Raw genomic sequence first — 16596 nt, 5'->3', positions numbered from 1 at the left:
AAAGATCATAGATGTCGGCAAGATAGAGAGCATAAGAGTATTCATGAGGATGATACTCATAGAAATTCATATTGAATGAATATAGATTGATAAAAGAATGAGTAAAATGTACAATGGAGTAGCTTATTTATAGGACTATTTGGAGTAACTAATTCCCTAACTAACTTTCTAACCTCCTAACTAACTTGATAACCTACCAACTAACTCTAGTTGATTAACTAACTATCTATATTCTTAAGAGCCTCCCTCAAACTCAATATTGAGAAATTCACCAATTTTGAGTTTGAATTACAATTGTTCTCAAACTTTTGTGTAACAAAAAAACAAGGTCAAATTATATGGCAGAAAACAAGCTTCATGTTCACAACATTATGTTCTGATAATCATCAAGTGCTTCCTCATCAAGCTGATCTCCAATGAAGGTGCTTTGTTTGAATTTGCACCAATAGCCTCAAAAATCAAACCTTCACAAAGTATGACAGGAACATACCAAGAACTACCATAAGATATGCACAACTAGCCACACATCTTCTTCTAGATTAACAAGCTTTCATGATGTCCAAGTCCAATAGAATGACAAGAGATCCTTGACCAATTAGAACCATTCTACCTTGCTCTAACACAATCAAATCAGTTGCCAAATTGTAAGCCCGAGTCCACTATCATTGATGCCAAGATTGAATGCACTTGATACCAATAACAAACTTCATAAAAAGCGAGCTTGTGAAGTCAAGTTCTCAAATTTTTCTTTACCTATATCCACTTTTACTGGTGCTGCCAAAAATTAATCCTTCAACAACAAAACTTCACAAACATCACATGTTAACTTCCAAAAAGCTTTAACAAATTGAGCAGCCAAAATTACAATAACATGGACACCAAGTAGCAGGGACACAAACAAGCTTTACCATAGCTCAAGTACATCAACATATACACAAGAGGATTTGATGTACAAACTTGAAAAATGTTGCAAATATCCTAATACCCTCCCACAAACTCATAGTAAGAGAATTCTTAGTATGAGTTTGGAATACAAAGTCCAAATATAGATGAGCAGCCTCACATGAAATCAGAAAAGCATTTTGTTACACAAGACCTCAATCCATGAGTTCCAAAACATGACAGTAAGAAATTCCATCAAAGTCCTTAGTCTATCCAAATCATGTCATGCATCCAGACTCCAGTGATATAAAAGTTGCAAAGTCAAACTGATCCAAGGGAGAAGTAACAGTGATAATCCAAATTCAATGACAATCCCAAATATCTACCACAATTGTAACAACAGAGGCAATCAAGTGTTGTCATAGCTCAACCACTAATTATATCTATAATTCACAAATTAATGCAAGATTCAATCTCTAAAAATCCTTTCAATATGGCCAAAATAACCTACTTATCAGGAATGTATAATGACAGCATAATGTTACTAACCAGAAAGATAGTAGCGAACAATTAAGCCGTCCAAGGAATTGAATTTAGCAAATTTCAGAACACCAAAAGTATCAAAGGGGAAGAATACAAGAATCGAATATGAAAATTGCACGATCAGTTTCGCCTTCATCGTGAGATTGAGGTTCACGGCAAAGAATTTCTCCGTAATCATCGAGAACCTTCGCAATGGAAAGAGGCTTGATGACTACACCGCCGGGATCGAAAACGGTGATGCATAAACCACGATGGTGAGTAAAGAGAGTGATGCTCTGCGACGAAGGCAGTAGCAAATCAGAAAGTATCTCACCTTTCTTGCTGTTCTGATCTTGATCTTGAGAGAATCGGACGTTGCCGTCGTGTTTGCTCTTGACCTTGATCGGAGAAGAAAACGCTTGAAAACTAAATCGATTCTGCAGTTTCAGATCGAAAATTCAGTTTCGAAATTCTTCGATTTCTTGTGTTCTTCCGAAGAGGTGATCGCGAAATCGACATCGTTGCAGCAAGAATCACCAAGAAAACAAGCAATAGCCTCAATCTTGATGGAGAAACCATCAAAATCTGATGCAATCGATGGAATAAAAACTGGGATGATTGGACTTGCGAAGCTGCCAAAAATGAGTGAATTTGACGAAGTTGATGATTCCAAATCTTGAGGAAAATTGCTGAGGATTTCAACATCATCAGATTCATCTTCTTCACAATATTCAGAATCGTAAGCGGAAGCACTATCTTCATCTTCATCCCTCGGGTATCGCTCTGATACCATATGGAATCGAAGGGATAAAGATCATAGATGTCGGCAAGATAGAGAACATAAGAGTATTCATGAGGGAGATACTCATAGAAATTCATATTGATTGAATATAGATTGATAAAAGAATGAGTAAAATGTACAATGGAGTAGCTTGGACTATTTAGAGTAACTAACTCCCTAACTAACTTTCTAACCTCCTAACCAACTTGGTAACCTACCAACTAACTCTAGTTGATTAACTAACTATCTATATTCTTAACAAGTTTCACCGGTGGATTAAACGACATTTGATCAAATGACATTTAATTCAATGATAAAACAAGTTTGTGAATGAGAATCATTTGTGCACCATAAACCTGACCCTTTTAAAATATACAAAATGCTTTTGTTCAAACTTCAAACCACGCATCTTTACGCGCACTATTGTTTCAATTTCAAGAATTTTTTTGGCTTTTATTATTGGTATCCGGCTCACTGTATCACTTAATCTGGTTTGGGGATCAATTCTAACATCAAGTGGTTTCACTTTCAGTCCTCTAATTAATATGAAATGACGTGATTAAATTAGTTGTGATTTATTTTTTTAGTTTGTGTGTGTACGTGCAAATGTAATTGATTTGGGTTTTTTTTGTTGACATAAAGGTTACTTATAGCATTTCATTCATAACTAAACCACGAATACATGTCGGTACATCAATGAAAATATTAGAGCTAGCTAGAGATGGGTCTACCCTTACAAGAGCATGAGCTACCTCATTCGCTTGTCTCTTAGTAAACTCAACACGAGAGTTTTCAAAATATAAACTAAATAGACGTTTACATTCCTCTACCACATCCCCCACCTCTGTTAAAACACTCTCTTCATTATGGAATTGATCAACAACATTTTTGGCATCCATAGCAAAGTCCACATTATCAATTTGCAGATTTTGAATCCACCGGATAGCATGCAAAAGACCGAGCGCCTCGCCTAAATCCACATTACAGATCGGTGATTTCCAATGGTTTTTGCGAGCACAAATCTACCTTCGTCGTCGCGGATGGACATGCCAATACCCACTCGGTTAAGTTGAGTCGTGAACGACATGTCAATGTTACACTTGTACCTCCCTTGTGTCGGTTTCTCACACTTACAAGCCATCAGCCCGGCCGTGCTGCTGCTGGATACGACCGAATTACCACGTTCTGTTGTTGCCGTATCTGCAAAATTCGGTGTTGACATGTTACTGTTATTGGCCTACACCCACGCATCAAGCAGTCACATAGCTTTTTCTACTATTTGAGCACAAGTCGCTGTAGTGTTTTGCCAGAGTTTGAGGTTTCTATGTTTCCATAAACTCCACATAATTGCCGCCATCCGAGCACTTTCTTGCAAATTATTCCCTAGTACACGTAAACTTCCTTGTACGGGTACATAATTTTTAGTTCCTTTAAAAATTTCCTTCGAAATTTGGTCCTCTAAATTTTCACTTTTAGTTCCTCACTGTTTTACAAAAGTTCATATAGTATGTTCGAAATGATTTATTTTAATGACATGTCATTATTAAGACCTTAAAATATTATCAGTTTAATTATTCAACTATTAAATATTTAGTTTAACAATTTAATCTTTAATTTTAATTTATAGATAAATTAATAAAATTTAAAGATTAAATAGTTAAATCATCAAACTAATGATATTTTAAAATCTTAATAATGATATGTTTTAAAAAAAGTCATTTGGAACATGATACGCGAACCTTTGAAAAAAAAAAGTAGGGACTAAGATTGAAATAGAAAATTAGAAGACTAAAGTTTGAAGTAAAATTTTAGAGGGACTAAAAATGAAATTTAGTATATTTAATGGGACCAACAATATATTTAACCTTTTTTTTTATAAGGCGAAGAACATCTAGACATTAGTGGACAAACCTCATTAAATTTGGCAAAATATAGAAATATTTTATATTGCAATTTTTTTTGTGTGGATTAAAATAAACAAGTCTATAGACTAATTAAGGTTACATGGAATTCATATTGATCAAACTACTAATCAATATGAAAATGTTTTTGTAGACTTGACTTATTTTCGCATATGACAAACATACTAAGGATGTGTTTGGCCCTACTTTTTTTTGGTTTAAAAGTCACTTTAAGCTTAAAGTTGAAAATAAGAAATTTTAAGTTAAAGTTGAAGTTGTTTGGTATTTTATTATTTTTTTCAACTTAATTAGTACTTTTAAGTTACAATCTGTTTGGTGAAATTTTTCTATAAATTTTTTGATATTCAAATACAAATTGATCATAAATAACATGAAATTCAAAGAGTTTAAGAAATAGTCCATAACTAAAAATATAAATCATCACAATCTTAAACAGTTTTGTTTTCCAACAACCTAGTGGCTATTTGATTTCTAGCTCTATCCATATAGCTCCCATCTTGTACTCTTCTAAGATTGTATGAACTCATATCTTCATTAGTATTTCTTTCTTCTTCGCGCTCGGGTATATATCCACGGATTTGATCACACTTGTTAAATTCCACATCTTCAACACCACATATTCGAATGAAGTTATGGAGCGCTGTTGTTGCAACTATGATCTTTTGTTGTTTGATTAGTGGAAATGGTCTCATATCACATAAAATATGCCACATTTTCTTTCAAACGCCAATTGTTCTTTCAATGACATTTCTCAATGAAGAATGTGCATGATTGAATACTTCACGTATGCCTTCTGCTGGACTTCCATCTCTAAAATCAGGAATATGATATCTTTCACCTTTATATGGTGATAAATATCCTTTCATGTTTGGATATCCAACATCAACCAAATAGTACTTTCCTATAAATATTTAACACAAAATTTATAGTTAGTTTATATGGAAAAATGATAAATATAAAAATGATAGATTTTATTTATAAAATAAATATTAGTCTTACCTTCAGGAGGATGAGGGAAAACACTTTTCATTTCTTCAATAACTGACGAAAGAATACGAGTGTCATGTGCAGTACCAGGCCATCCAACAACAACAAAAGTGAATAACATATCAAAGTTACACACTAACATGACGTTTTGTGTTGGATATCCCTTTATGCCAATATAGCGAATTTGATCTTTAGTGGGAACAATTGCAGAAATATGTGTTCCATCTATAGCACCGATGCACCCTTCAAAGTATGGCCAATACCTTCGATCATCCTTGATTTTGGATGGAATTTCTACAAAGTTAAAATCTGGAGGCCTAACAATTTCTTTTGCTAGTAAACATAAACTTTCTAGAACTTCAGTAAACTTCCTACTTACGGTCTCTCCTGACTTTCCAAACTTATTTTGAATATTTCGATTAGTTTCACTATGCGCACAACTCCAAAGAAACATAGCAAGTGCCTCCAATGATGTCATTTCTTTAGATGGGTGTAACCATCCCCTAATCACTAATAATTTTTCAAGTTTCAATATAGCATGAGTTTCCATTCTAAACATGTTATAACTTTCACTTGGGGTGTTAAGAGTTTCTTGAACCCAAGTCCATCCATGAGAATAAAGAAATCTATTACCTTGCTTCAATAGGTACTTCATATAATAGTCGTATGCAATTATTGCTGCCCCGTAACATATTTTATAAAACATGCATTTTCTTTTTTTAACTTTTCTTGAATGCTCATTGATTTGATTAGAAGACATCTGAAAATAATTTGAAAACAATGAAATAACCAAATGTTAATACATATAAATTAAAGTAGCTCAAATGCATAAACATTAATGCAAAATCTCAACAAAAGTATCCCAAAATAAAATAACAAATTAATTTCGAAATTATGTTTGGCCCTACTTTCACTTAAAAGAAATAGTAAAGTAGAAAATAAGTGAGGCCAAACACTACCTAAATAACACTGCACGTATATGACAAACCTATAAATTAGAAATCACCAAGATGGTAAATATTTTGTCACCCTACCGGTTACTCGCGCGCTCTACGACTTTTCAATTTTAAACTTCTGATACTTAAGTAGCGGACGTTATTTTATTTTTATTTTTTTGGAAAAATAACATCCGCTACTTAATAAAGGTAGGATGTTTTGAGGGGTGTCCTCTACCTAAGTAGCGGACAAGGTTATTTTGGTAATTTTGTTGGGTGCGCCCCAGAATCGATAGGGTGGCAAAAAGAGCTCTCTATATAATGTGGATCAACTCACATACAAGTATTGGGCCCAAAAAGTAAACAAAAGAAAAACTTCTATCCACACTCCTTCAAGTTACTAAAAAGATCAAACATTGTTCATCATCATTATTACTACCCACACCACTGCTACTCCCGAGGGTGAGTGACTGCTTCAGGTTACCGTGCGAGCGAGAGCATAGCATTTCCCCCTTTACAGTACGTCACAAGCCGTTACTCTCTCTCTCTCTCTCTCAATTTGCGAATCACCAAAAAAGCGTCATCGCACACGGCAGGTACCTCTCTATCTCTCTCCTCTTTTTTTTTCTCTCTCTCTCTCTCTCTCTCTCTATTTATATATCTATCTATATATCTATTCATTTATATTTTATTTTATTATGATCATGACTATGATGATTACGATAATAACGTGATAATCATCATATAGTATCTCTCTTGCTCTAATTAGGGTTTCATTTTCTCTCACAAGAGCTACATTGCTGTTATTTTCTCTCTATTGGTTAGAATTTTAAAATCAAACGTTGTTTTTATCTTCCGTTGATAATTTTGATTACAGTAGCGGTTTTAGATTAATGCTGTGTTAATCTAGTTTGATTTGTAGGACAGTATAGATGAGTTTGATGGGTACGGAAAGCTCGGAAGAAGCTGCAGGGCACCCTGAGCCACCTGATCCTGATTATGAAGATTTTTACACATGCGCCATTATTTGTGAAGGCAAAATCGCCCATGTGGCCAATGTTATGATACATGACACCCACAATATTGCGAAAATACCTTTTGTAGCAACCGATCATGAGTTTGGCAGTAGAGGGTTATGTAAAATGTTGATGAAGGAAGTGGAAAAGTATTTGTGCAATTTAGGCGTGAAACACTTATTTTTGCCTTCATGTTCGGATGCTAAAGACATGTGGCAAATATATACGGGTTTGAAATCATTACTAACGAAAATGTCGAGGCTATTTTGCGAGAAGTTGAGATTATGTTCTTTAAAGGCTGTAAAATGTGCCATAAGGTATCAGAGGTATTGGAAGATTAATTGGGCTATGAGTTGAGAGGTGCAAGGCAATGGTGACAAAGACAATGGTCGCGCGGAGGCACGAAGACAATGGTTATTGGTGGAGTCTAAATTTACTCTTAGGCTCTGTTTGATAAAAATAAACTATAAGTTAGTTGATAGCTGAAAAACTAGCTTATTGTTGATAGTTGGTAGCTTATAGCTGAAAAAAGTCAGTAGAATAGAATTAAAGTGTTTGGCAAATTGTCCCCGTAAGCTTAGCTCAGTTGGTAGGAACATCGCACTATATGTGCAGGAGCCCGGGTTCGAACCCGGGATACTCCACTTATTCACCTTTAAGGTGGATTTTCTAGCCACTAGGCTACTTGACAAAAAAAAAAGTGTTTGGCAAATTTAACCATTGTAAGTACAAAATGACATAAAAGTACATGATTAGCGAGTAGTTATTATAATTTTTAAAAATAAAAAATAAAAATGAAAATAATAAGGGTAAATATGAAATAAAATATAAAAAAACTATAAGCTATAAGCTCATACGCTACTTGAAATAGCATCTCAAAAAACATTATAAGCTAATTAAATAAGCTTGTTACCAAACACGTTCATTTTTTTAAACAAACTTATAAACTAGTCCAATAAACTATAAGCTAGTTTATTGAACTTACCAAACACACATTTAGTTTTATGCTTTTTGGGCTATGTTTTTTGTAATTTACTCTTAAATTTACTCCATCCTTTTATTGTCCAAAAAAGAAAAAAGAAAAAAAAAAGAAAGTGAGATTAACGACGAGGAAATTTGTGTGTTAACACAACAACGAGGTAAATATAGTCATTTCTATGATTTTTCTGAGTTAATACAAGAAAATATATAATTATTTTTATCTTAAATTATCCTTTAAATTCAAAAATAAAGTAGTAGTTGGTTTGAGGTGTTTTTGATGATTGACATGCATTATTGATTTTAGAAGTAATATTTAATATATGAGAATGATGGGAAATTCAATTTTGTATGATTAATTGATATTCATATTAATTTTTTGTCATGCATGTAATTGGTTGATGAATGTTATTCATAATTAATATGTATGACTTGAAGAGTCATATGACACATGAGAATAAGGAAAAACAAATTGTTTGATTTTTTTTTTTAAGAAAACAAATTGTGTGATATTACTTTACATTGTTCGTGAATGTCCTTTAAACTTTTTTTTTTATTTTTATTTTTATCAAGTAATCAAATGGCTATAATTTTATATTTTAAGGTGAATAAATGAGAGTGTCATGGTTTGAACACCGGTCCGTGTATATTACATGCAATGCCCCTAAACTATGTTCACAAAGGAATTAAAAAATATAGGGATAGACAAGACGAATAAAAATATATGGAACATTTTTATTTGAGTAAATTACATGCCCCTCTCCTTGAAAGAAGCTTGAATTACACTTTTCTTTTATGTTAAAATAAAATATACACTTTATTCTATTTTAACATAAATATATATTTGTTTTTTTTTTAAATTGCTAAATATATATTTTTGTGATAACAATTAACTTTAAGCCATCATTTAACAAATTAATTTCTTTTGAAAATTTTATTATTAATTTTATTATTTTAGAATATAAAATTTAATATAACTAGTTTTTTGATCGACTTTAATAATTTATCTGAAATTTGTATTTTTTTTACTAAGTGTTTTATTTTCCTAATCTATAAATTTAACATTATATGTTAATAATGTGATAAAAAATGATAATGAAAATATATACATTAAAAGTTTAATTATATTAAAATAAAGTTTTATTAAAGGAGAAAAATGTAGGTTTTAATATAAGAGGAAAGATGAATGAAATTTAAGTTTATTTTAAGGGATGAGAATATAATTTTCTCTAATACATTTGGAACGACATTTGGATAAGAGGGTAGAGGAGTATATATTATTATAAGGTAAGGGCAATATAATTTAGGGTTAAATAAATAAATGATTCCATAGTTTTTCAAAATTTTGTTTTTAGTTCCTAAAGATATTTTTCGCATTTTTTGGTCCTTAAAATATTTTCAGTCATGATTTTTGGTCCCTACTTTTTATTCAATTCGTGCATATCATTCAAATTTTTAATATTTTTTGCGGTCATGTTTAGACAGTTTAGTACATTATATGAATCTCTCTTGTAAAAGTTAATTTTCTTTTAACAAGAGATGAATTAAATAAGAATTTTTTGTACATAAAAATTCACAAATAATTCTTCTTATGATAAAAAATTCTAAATATTTATCGAAGTTGTTCTTATAATATTATAAATACAAAAAATCATTTAAAAATCTGAAAGTATACAAAAGTTTGATTAAAAATAGAGACCTAAAGTTGTGATAGAAAAATTTACAGACCAAAAAATACGGAATTTTTTTTTTAGAAACTAAAAACAAAATTCTAGAAACCTATATGTTCCATTTACTTATTTAACCCTATAATTTAAGCATAGTAAAGTACACAATACGGGTCAACCCGATAAATATTGGATCCGGCATCGGGTCCTTCACATTCACTCGGGCCAAAAGTTTTGGCTATTGCAAACTCCATTTCCCGCATTGTGCAGATTCGTGTACATTCCAAAAATGGCGTGCCTACTCTCCACAAGCTTCACAGTTCCTTTATGCGTAAACAAGGTAGCATAGCATATCATGAATTTCCCAATTTCACTCTTTCAACTTTCCGCTTACTATATGATTGATTGTGTTGCGCATTTATTTATATCACTTTTCATTACTTTTCACAGGAACAAGTTCATCAATTAGATTATGCTCTCACTCTAAGTAAGCTTTCATGGAAATCAACGATTACTACAGGTTTTCTTTTCAACCTCTCCCTCAAGGAGTACATCATTATAAAAATACCATTGTCAAATTATCTGTCTGGTAGCATTAATTAATATTGTCAAAACTAAATTTGCATAATGTGTTATCAATTTTATTTTTTGGGTCCAGTAGCCTAGTGGTTAGAAATTCCAACTTAAAGGTGTGAATAAATGGAGTGTTCGGGGGCTACTGCATAATATATGCGTCCCTACCAATTGAGCTAAGCTCACGGGGACATGTTTATCAATTTTTAGTTGGTAATGTTAGTGTGTTTTAAATGATTTAGAGTCCGTTTGTTATAGATTAAGAAAATGTTTTTTATTTTGTGTTTTTTTAAAATGATTATTACCAGAACTTAATCGAAAATAGTAAAAGTTATTTTGTACTCATTTTTATGAAATACATACTTAAAATGGCTTTTTATGAGAAGTTATTTAAATCAATTAAAAAAAAGAAGATGATACACTATAAAAGTCATTTTAAAATAAGCCAAAACAAAGGGGCCTAGTTTTTGGTAGTGTGGAATTGCTATTACTAACATTTAACTGGTTAGGTTAGATTAGAGTTTTGAATTGAATCTTAATTTTGGAATATGCTTTTTGATGCTCAACAAAAGGACTTTGTGTAGATGTTATACATTTCTAGTTTATGGAGTGAGGTCATTGTTTGGGGAAGAAATGAATAAGGAAAACAAAAAAGAGAAGTTAAATCTTGTGAAACAAAGTGCTGGATGGAAATCTTATTTTAAATCGGTTTACTTTACATACACACTTACACTGCTTAACTAGCTAGCTTATCTAGTTATCTTAAATTCTGTGAAATATACAATATTACAATTACAATGAACTAAGCTATATGCTTATTTGTTGTGTATTTTTTTATCATTTTTTTTTTAAATTGTTAATTTTAGAGTGGTATAACTCATTATGCCTTGGATGGAGAATGCACTCATTATTACTTTTGTTTATGTATGTCAAGCATAGTGAGATTCTGTGGTTAATTTGAGAAATTGTAAAGCAGAAACAAAAACTTAATGATTTTATCATGTTTGGTATTGTTGGCAACAATACATATAATTGTGCTAGTTTCAACTTCAAGATTCAGTTCAGACACATAATTTCGGATGGTAGATTTTGTGGGACTGTTTTGATTTTTGAATACTTACATCATGATTGTGCTCACCCTTTTCAATATGACAATATAAATTATAATTGCAGCTCAAAATATTATAGGATCTTGCAGTTGCAGCTCAAATAAACACATATTATTCATCGAAGGAAGACGAAGCTGTCAGCATTGCTTCATGTCATTGGCAAGACTTCTACATGACACATACTCTTATAAATGGAATGTAAATTATTTCACTAAAGTTGTTATATCTGGTTATTGGGTGGGACCTGATGTTGATGATGGTTGGGGATTTGTGGAAGCTGTTATTGATCAAATAACTTGATCTTTTATGTTTTGGGCAAGAATTGATTTTGCTTAGTTTATCATAGATGTAGGTGGTAGTGTGGCTCTTGGTAAGCTGACCACTGTTTATATTTTTTAGAGGCTCCACAAACTCGTGAGATTTTTTTTTTTTGTTGGAAAAATTGAGATTATCATGTATAAATTATCTTCTGGAAAGAGATATCTATCACTTATTTTTCAACCATAGTGAATTGAGGTCAAGCTTATTTTATTCACAGAACAAAACTCTAGAGATTTGTCCTTGATTTCGTTTTGATTGATTTCTGGAGTTCGTAATCGATATCTTCAATTTTGCTCAAAAGTTATCCATTGGGTTATTTTATTGAATTAGCACATTTTTGTTGAGTGTTTGAAAGACAACACCAACAACACAATTGTTACCAACTCAAAGAGCAGGTGCAGAGATGATAAGTGGAATGAGTTATGTGCTTTTTTGTCATGCTGTGGCTGACCCGGAACAGAATCACATGAATCTATTCACTACTCTTGTTTACGTTTACATTGTCAAAACCGAGCTTGAGTGTGGCAGCAGCAGATCACCAATACCTTATTAGGAGTCATGTTTTGTCCATTTCATCTACTTGATGTCAGAACATATTTGATAATCGTACATTCATATATAATAATCCTAAGATTTTAGGACTAAATCAAATCTAAGATTGCATGCTGATACTGGAGAATTTTACGGGATTAGTTGTCTATGAGCTGAAACAAGTTATGACAAAGACTTCAAAAGTCAAGACAAAGTCCCACACTTCAACAAAAAACATTTGATCGTTGACAGTATAAATGGTCATAAGGCAGAGAACATCGACAAACTATACAAGTTTGACAAGTCAAGGCTGGTAACAGCAAACTAAATGTGTGTTGGTTCGTAGCATGTTAATGCTGAAGCTAGTTTAGCAAAAGTAACTGTCACGAACATGGTCTGTCACTAAAGGGTAGTTACTTAATTTACTTCATCTATAAACAACAGTTCTCGGGGCAAGATGGTACTAGGAGACATGCAGCAGGTTCAAATCTGGAGTGACATTTGGATGCCGGAACAACATAATTTCAAAGCCTCTAGTCCGATCCATGTCCTTGAGTGAAATGCTAAGGTATGCGAGCCCATAGATACTGATACAAAACAATGGAACAGAAAACTATTTAGCAGAGATTATGTAGGAATTATGCAGGATGCTGCCACAACTGAAGCAGATTGAAGTCTCTCCCACTCTGGATGAGGCTTTAGGACTTGGATGGTGCTTACTTTAGGCATAGGAAAAGGCAAAGCATATGTCCATCCTGTTAGTTGAATGTAATGCTGAAAATGTGGTGAATAGTCTTCATGGAATGACTAAAATATAGCTGAAATAGATTATGTTATTTTGGATTGTATTGACTTGCTCAAGTTTAGAAAATTCTAGAATTATTAGAAGGGGGAAAAAATATTGTAGCTCATGCTGTAGTTGGTGTAGCAAAAAAAAAACGGTTGGTAACAGAGACCGGATTTGTTTATTTCCTGAACAAGTTTGCTCCTCTTATTGTAATAATTTTCTTTCAAGCTAATGAGATCAGCTTTGTTGTCAAAATAAAATAAAAAGTTCTCAAAGAGAACAATGACCAGATACTTAATTTATGAAGCTTATTACTAAACTGGAAATGAGTTTAAGTTTCATAGAACTTAAGTATGTCATCCATGTCTTTAATTTCTTTCACTTTCTGCAAATTAATCTTTCAAGTTCTTTAATTCAGTCAACATTTCAATTCAAACCTTTCTTTTATTTACTTTTACTTGCCATTGAGTCTTTTTACCTTTTACGTTTTTACTTCAAGCACTTTAATTTATGGGAGTTTAACTTCAAATCTTTTCTAATTCAATTGTCCCTTTAAATTCTAGTCATTTACTTCCAATCAATTACAGGAAACATTACTTTTCAACTAATATTATTCTGATGCATCTTAAAGTCTTATTGCTTAGAAATCGAGATCAAGAGTAATTTATATACAACACGTACACTTCTCAACCAACCGAGACGTCTTTTCCAAGGATAAATCCAAGGACAATATCTCGGCAACACGGTGCTGCGGACTTGAGGTCGGAACAATATGAAAAACACAACTCCAACAACTTGAATTGACTCCTCAATAGAAAATCTAAAGTTGTTAACCTTATTGTAGATTTAAAATTAGGAAATCTGATTTCTGTTTGAAATGAGATGAGCTGTGCCTTAGCTTTACTTCTACTTTAAATTAAGTGCCTGCATGATAGTATTATGATATTATCATACTATTAAGGATACAATACCTATGCAAGAAATGCAACATTTTTTTCTGATAATTTATTAATTTACAGTGAGAATGAACAAATGAAACAGACAAAGTACCCAACAAATTTATTAATTTACAGTGAGAATACAAATGAAACAGACAAAGTAACCAACAAAATATGATACAGACAAAAGTGTTTTAGCATGCTGGTGGATTTTGGCCTCTGTATGCAACGATTCAAACTAGGAAAAAATTCACCATTTCATGCGATCAAAACTAAGTAAAATTTAATATTCATCAATCATTCTATACATTGCATGCATGCATGGTACATAATAAATCCTATATATACCTTGCCTCGCAAAGAATAACAAAACACAAAACCACTAAAGCCTTCAAATACTCCATAATTCATCAACAACCATGACAAACACAAGATCCCTCACGATATTCATCCTTGCGAATGTGTGCCTCGTTGTGATGATCTCAACATCAATAGCTCAGTTTATCATAGACACAAACGGAGAATCTGTTGAAGAAGGAGATGAATACTACATCAGGCCTGCTATCACAGGCAATGGAGGAAGTTTCTCTTTGGTCTTAAAAAATGGATCATGTCCTTTGAATGTTGGCCTTGACAACCCTGACTTACCACATGGTTTGACTGTTGTGTTCATACCTTTTGTTTCCCATCACGATGAAGACGATGTGAGGGTTAACAGTGACTTGAGAATCCAATTCATAGCTTCCACAACTTGTGGACAATCAACAGACTGGAGATTGGGTGAGAGGGACGCTACGAGTGGAAGGAGGCTCATTATCACTGGAAGAGATGATGGTACAGTTCGATCATTTGGTAACTTCTTTAGGATCGTGCGGACTGAAGCTGTAGGTATCTATTTCATCGAATGGTGTCCTAGAGAGGTATGCCCCACTTGTATGCTTGAATGTGGGGCTGTTGGTATCATTCGTGAGAATGGAAAGACTCTGTTGGCCCTTGATGGCGGTGTCATCCCTGTTGTGTTCCAGAAAAGCTAATCGGGATCGATGGTGTAGTAGTTCATATGTATAGTGTGTTTACAGACTCTTGTTGCTTTCTTGTTTACCAATAAATGTGGTCCTATCGTTCATTTTCACGATAAAATCATGAAAGAACGAGAAGGTTATATTATATGTATTCTGTCAAATAAATAAAGCTTTAATTGATCATGTTGCATTATGTACATTCTTCGTTGCCTTGTTAATTTTGTTGGGTATACATACTTAACAGAAGTGGATCAATCAAAATTAGTCATGTGTTCATTCAATACATTGTATCTCCTTCCTCTCAAAACACAAACCACCATTACCATCTACATTCCTCTTAACTTTAACTTCCAGAGCCTCAGGCCACCCCATACAAGAATCAACGCATCAATTTTCTTTGCTTTATTTAATCATCTTTAAAACTGGTCAATTTTTAGACAAGAGTTTAGAGATTTTTAGAGCATCACCTACTTTCCTATTTTCTAGCCATCATGGACAATATTAGGCCAAAAATGTGACTGGAAAACTCATCCGCGATGGAAATTGTGATTTCTGGTGTGGCCGCTTAAAGGTGCTCAACAAATCAAAAGAGGAAAATGATGAACAATACATGGATTAAAAGAAAAAATAAGTTGTCAAGTCCTAACATATTAAGTTAATAAGTTAATTGAAAAGCAAAAAATAAGACTTCTTAGTTGGAGGTCACCCTAATAGGCAGAAATTCGTGCTTTCGGAAGAGAGCCCTCTTCTGTTCTTCTAGAGCATGAATTTAGTTATTTCTATTCCACCAACTAAATTAATTGGTTACTCGTGCCTATCATATTTCTTAGATATCATAGTGTTCACCATTTAATTTATTTTTTGTCTTATAAGTGGATGTTCCATATTTTTAAAACTTAATTGCAATTTTGCTCTCTATATTCCTTTCCTTTTAAAGTCAATTTTTTTGTTCCTTAAATATCAAAGTTCTAAATTTAGTAACCTTTCTCTCTGTACACATAACCCTACATGATTCATCTGAACTTCATTTTCAACTTTCTGTTACTAAAATAATGTTTGTGTTGCACATGCACTTAATTATAAATTTCTAGCTAGTTTGGGGAGTAAGGTCATTCCTGTGGAAGAAATTGAACAAAATAAGAGATAACAAAAAAGGAAAGTCATCTCTTCATGAACTGTCCAACAATTCATCTAGTTAGATTCTCCCGGATCTACAGGCTGAGGACTGGTTAACAGTGATTATGCAGGAGTTGTGCATGTTGCTGCCACAAAACTGGAGCAGATTCATTCAAATCTCTCCCACTTTGGCTGAGGCTTTGTCAACATAATTAGATTTGTTTAGTTTATCAGATTTAGTGCATATCTTTGATAGTAAGTATCAAAGTAAATTCGTTGAAATCGTGTTGAGTTAGATTATTTTGGAAAATAAGCTATTACAAAATCACAGTGGCTTACACTAATTTCGGTGACCAAACACACTTAAAATTAGGAAATCGGATTTGAAATCAGACGAAATGTGTTAAGAGTTTCACATTGGATGTGAGATGGCTAAACATGGGTTTATAAGTAGAGGCAATCCTCACCTTACTAGCCGGTTTTGTAGGATTGAGTTAGTTCTAATTTTT

General features: G+C 32.7%; 3 protein-coding genes across 3 annotated transcripts; 2 read left to right on the top strand and 1 right to left on the bottom strand.

Moving 5' to 3' along the window:
* Nucleotides 1-4826: 4826 nt before the first annotated feature.
* On the bottom strand, nucleotides 4827-5572 carry LOC123888715 (putative nuclease HARBI1). Its single transcript, XM_045937861.1, has 2 exons — nucleotides 5107-5572; nucleotides 4827-5008 (listed from the first exon to the last, which is right to left on the bottom strand). The coding sequence occupies exons 1-2, from the start codon at nucleotides 5570-5572 to the stop codon at nucleotides 4827-4829; spliced, it is 648 nt and encodes a 215-aa protein (XP_045793817.1).
* Nucleotides 5573-9918: 4346 nt separating this feature from the next.
* On the top strand, nucleotides 9919-11907 carry LOC123897023. The gene is made up of 3 exons (XM_045947523.1): nucleotides 9919-10030; nucleotides 10141-10210; nucleotides 11437-11907. Exons 1-3 carry the CDS (start codon nucleotides 9980-9982, stop codon nucleotides 11670-11672), a joined length of 357 nt encoding a protein of 118 aa, XP_045803479.1. The 5' UTR covers nucleotides 9919-9979; the 3' UTR covers nucleotides 11673-11907.
* A 2461-nt stretch (nucleotides 11908-14368) lies between these two features.
* On the top strand, nucleotides 14369-14983 carry LOC123888707 (kunitz type trypsin inhibitor 111-like). The gene has a single exon (XM_045937848.1). It carries the CDS (start codon nucleotides 14369-14371, stop codon nucleotides 14981-14983), a length of 615 nt encoding a protein of 204 aa, XP_045793804.1.
* The last annotated feature ends 1613 nt before the right edge of the window (nucleotides 14984-16596 follow it).

The sequence above is a fragment of the Trifolium pratense genome, linkage group LG1 (assembly GCF_020283565.1).
Source record: "Trifolium pratense cultivar HEN17-A07 linkage group LG1, ARS_RC_1.1, whole genome shotgun sequence".
Classification (NCBI taxonomy): Eukaryota; Viridiplantae; Streptophyta; class Magnoliopsida; order Fabales; family Fabaceae; genus Trifolium; species Trifolium pratense.
This window is presented reverse-complemented; position numbering and strand designations above follow the sequence as displayed.

Bases quoted from the DNA above. Each gene is read 5' to 3' on its own strand.
- LOC123888715 (XM_045937861.1), bottom strand. From the start codon at position 5,572: ATGACATCATTGGAGGCACTTGCTATGTTTCTTTGGAGTTGTGCGCAT. The intron at 5,009-5,106 runs GTAAGACTAATA...AAATATTTATAG, and splicing joins TTTCCCTCATCCTCCTGAAG to GAAAGTACTATTTGGTTGAT.
- LOC123888707 (XM_045937848.1), top strand. From the start codon at position 14,369: ATGACAAACACAAGATCCCTCACGATATTCATCCTTGCGAATGTGTGC.
- LOC123897023 (XM_045947523.1), top strand. From the start codon at position 9,980: ATGGCGTGCCTACTCTCCACAAGCTTCACAGTTCCTTTATGCGTAAAC. The intron at 10,031-10,140 runs GTAGCATAGCAT...TACTTTTCACAG, and splicing joins TTCCTTTATGCGTAAACAAG to GAACAAGTTCATCAATTAGA. The intron at 10,211-11,436 runs GTTTTCTTTTCA...TTATAATTGCAG, and splicing joins GAAATCAACGATTACTACAG to CTCAAAATATTATAGGATCT.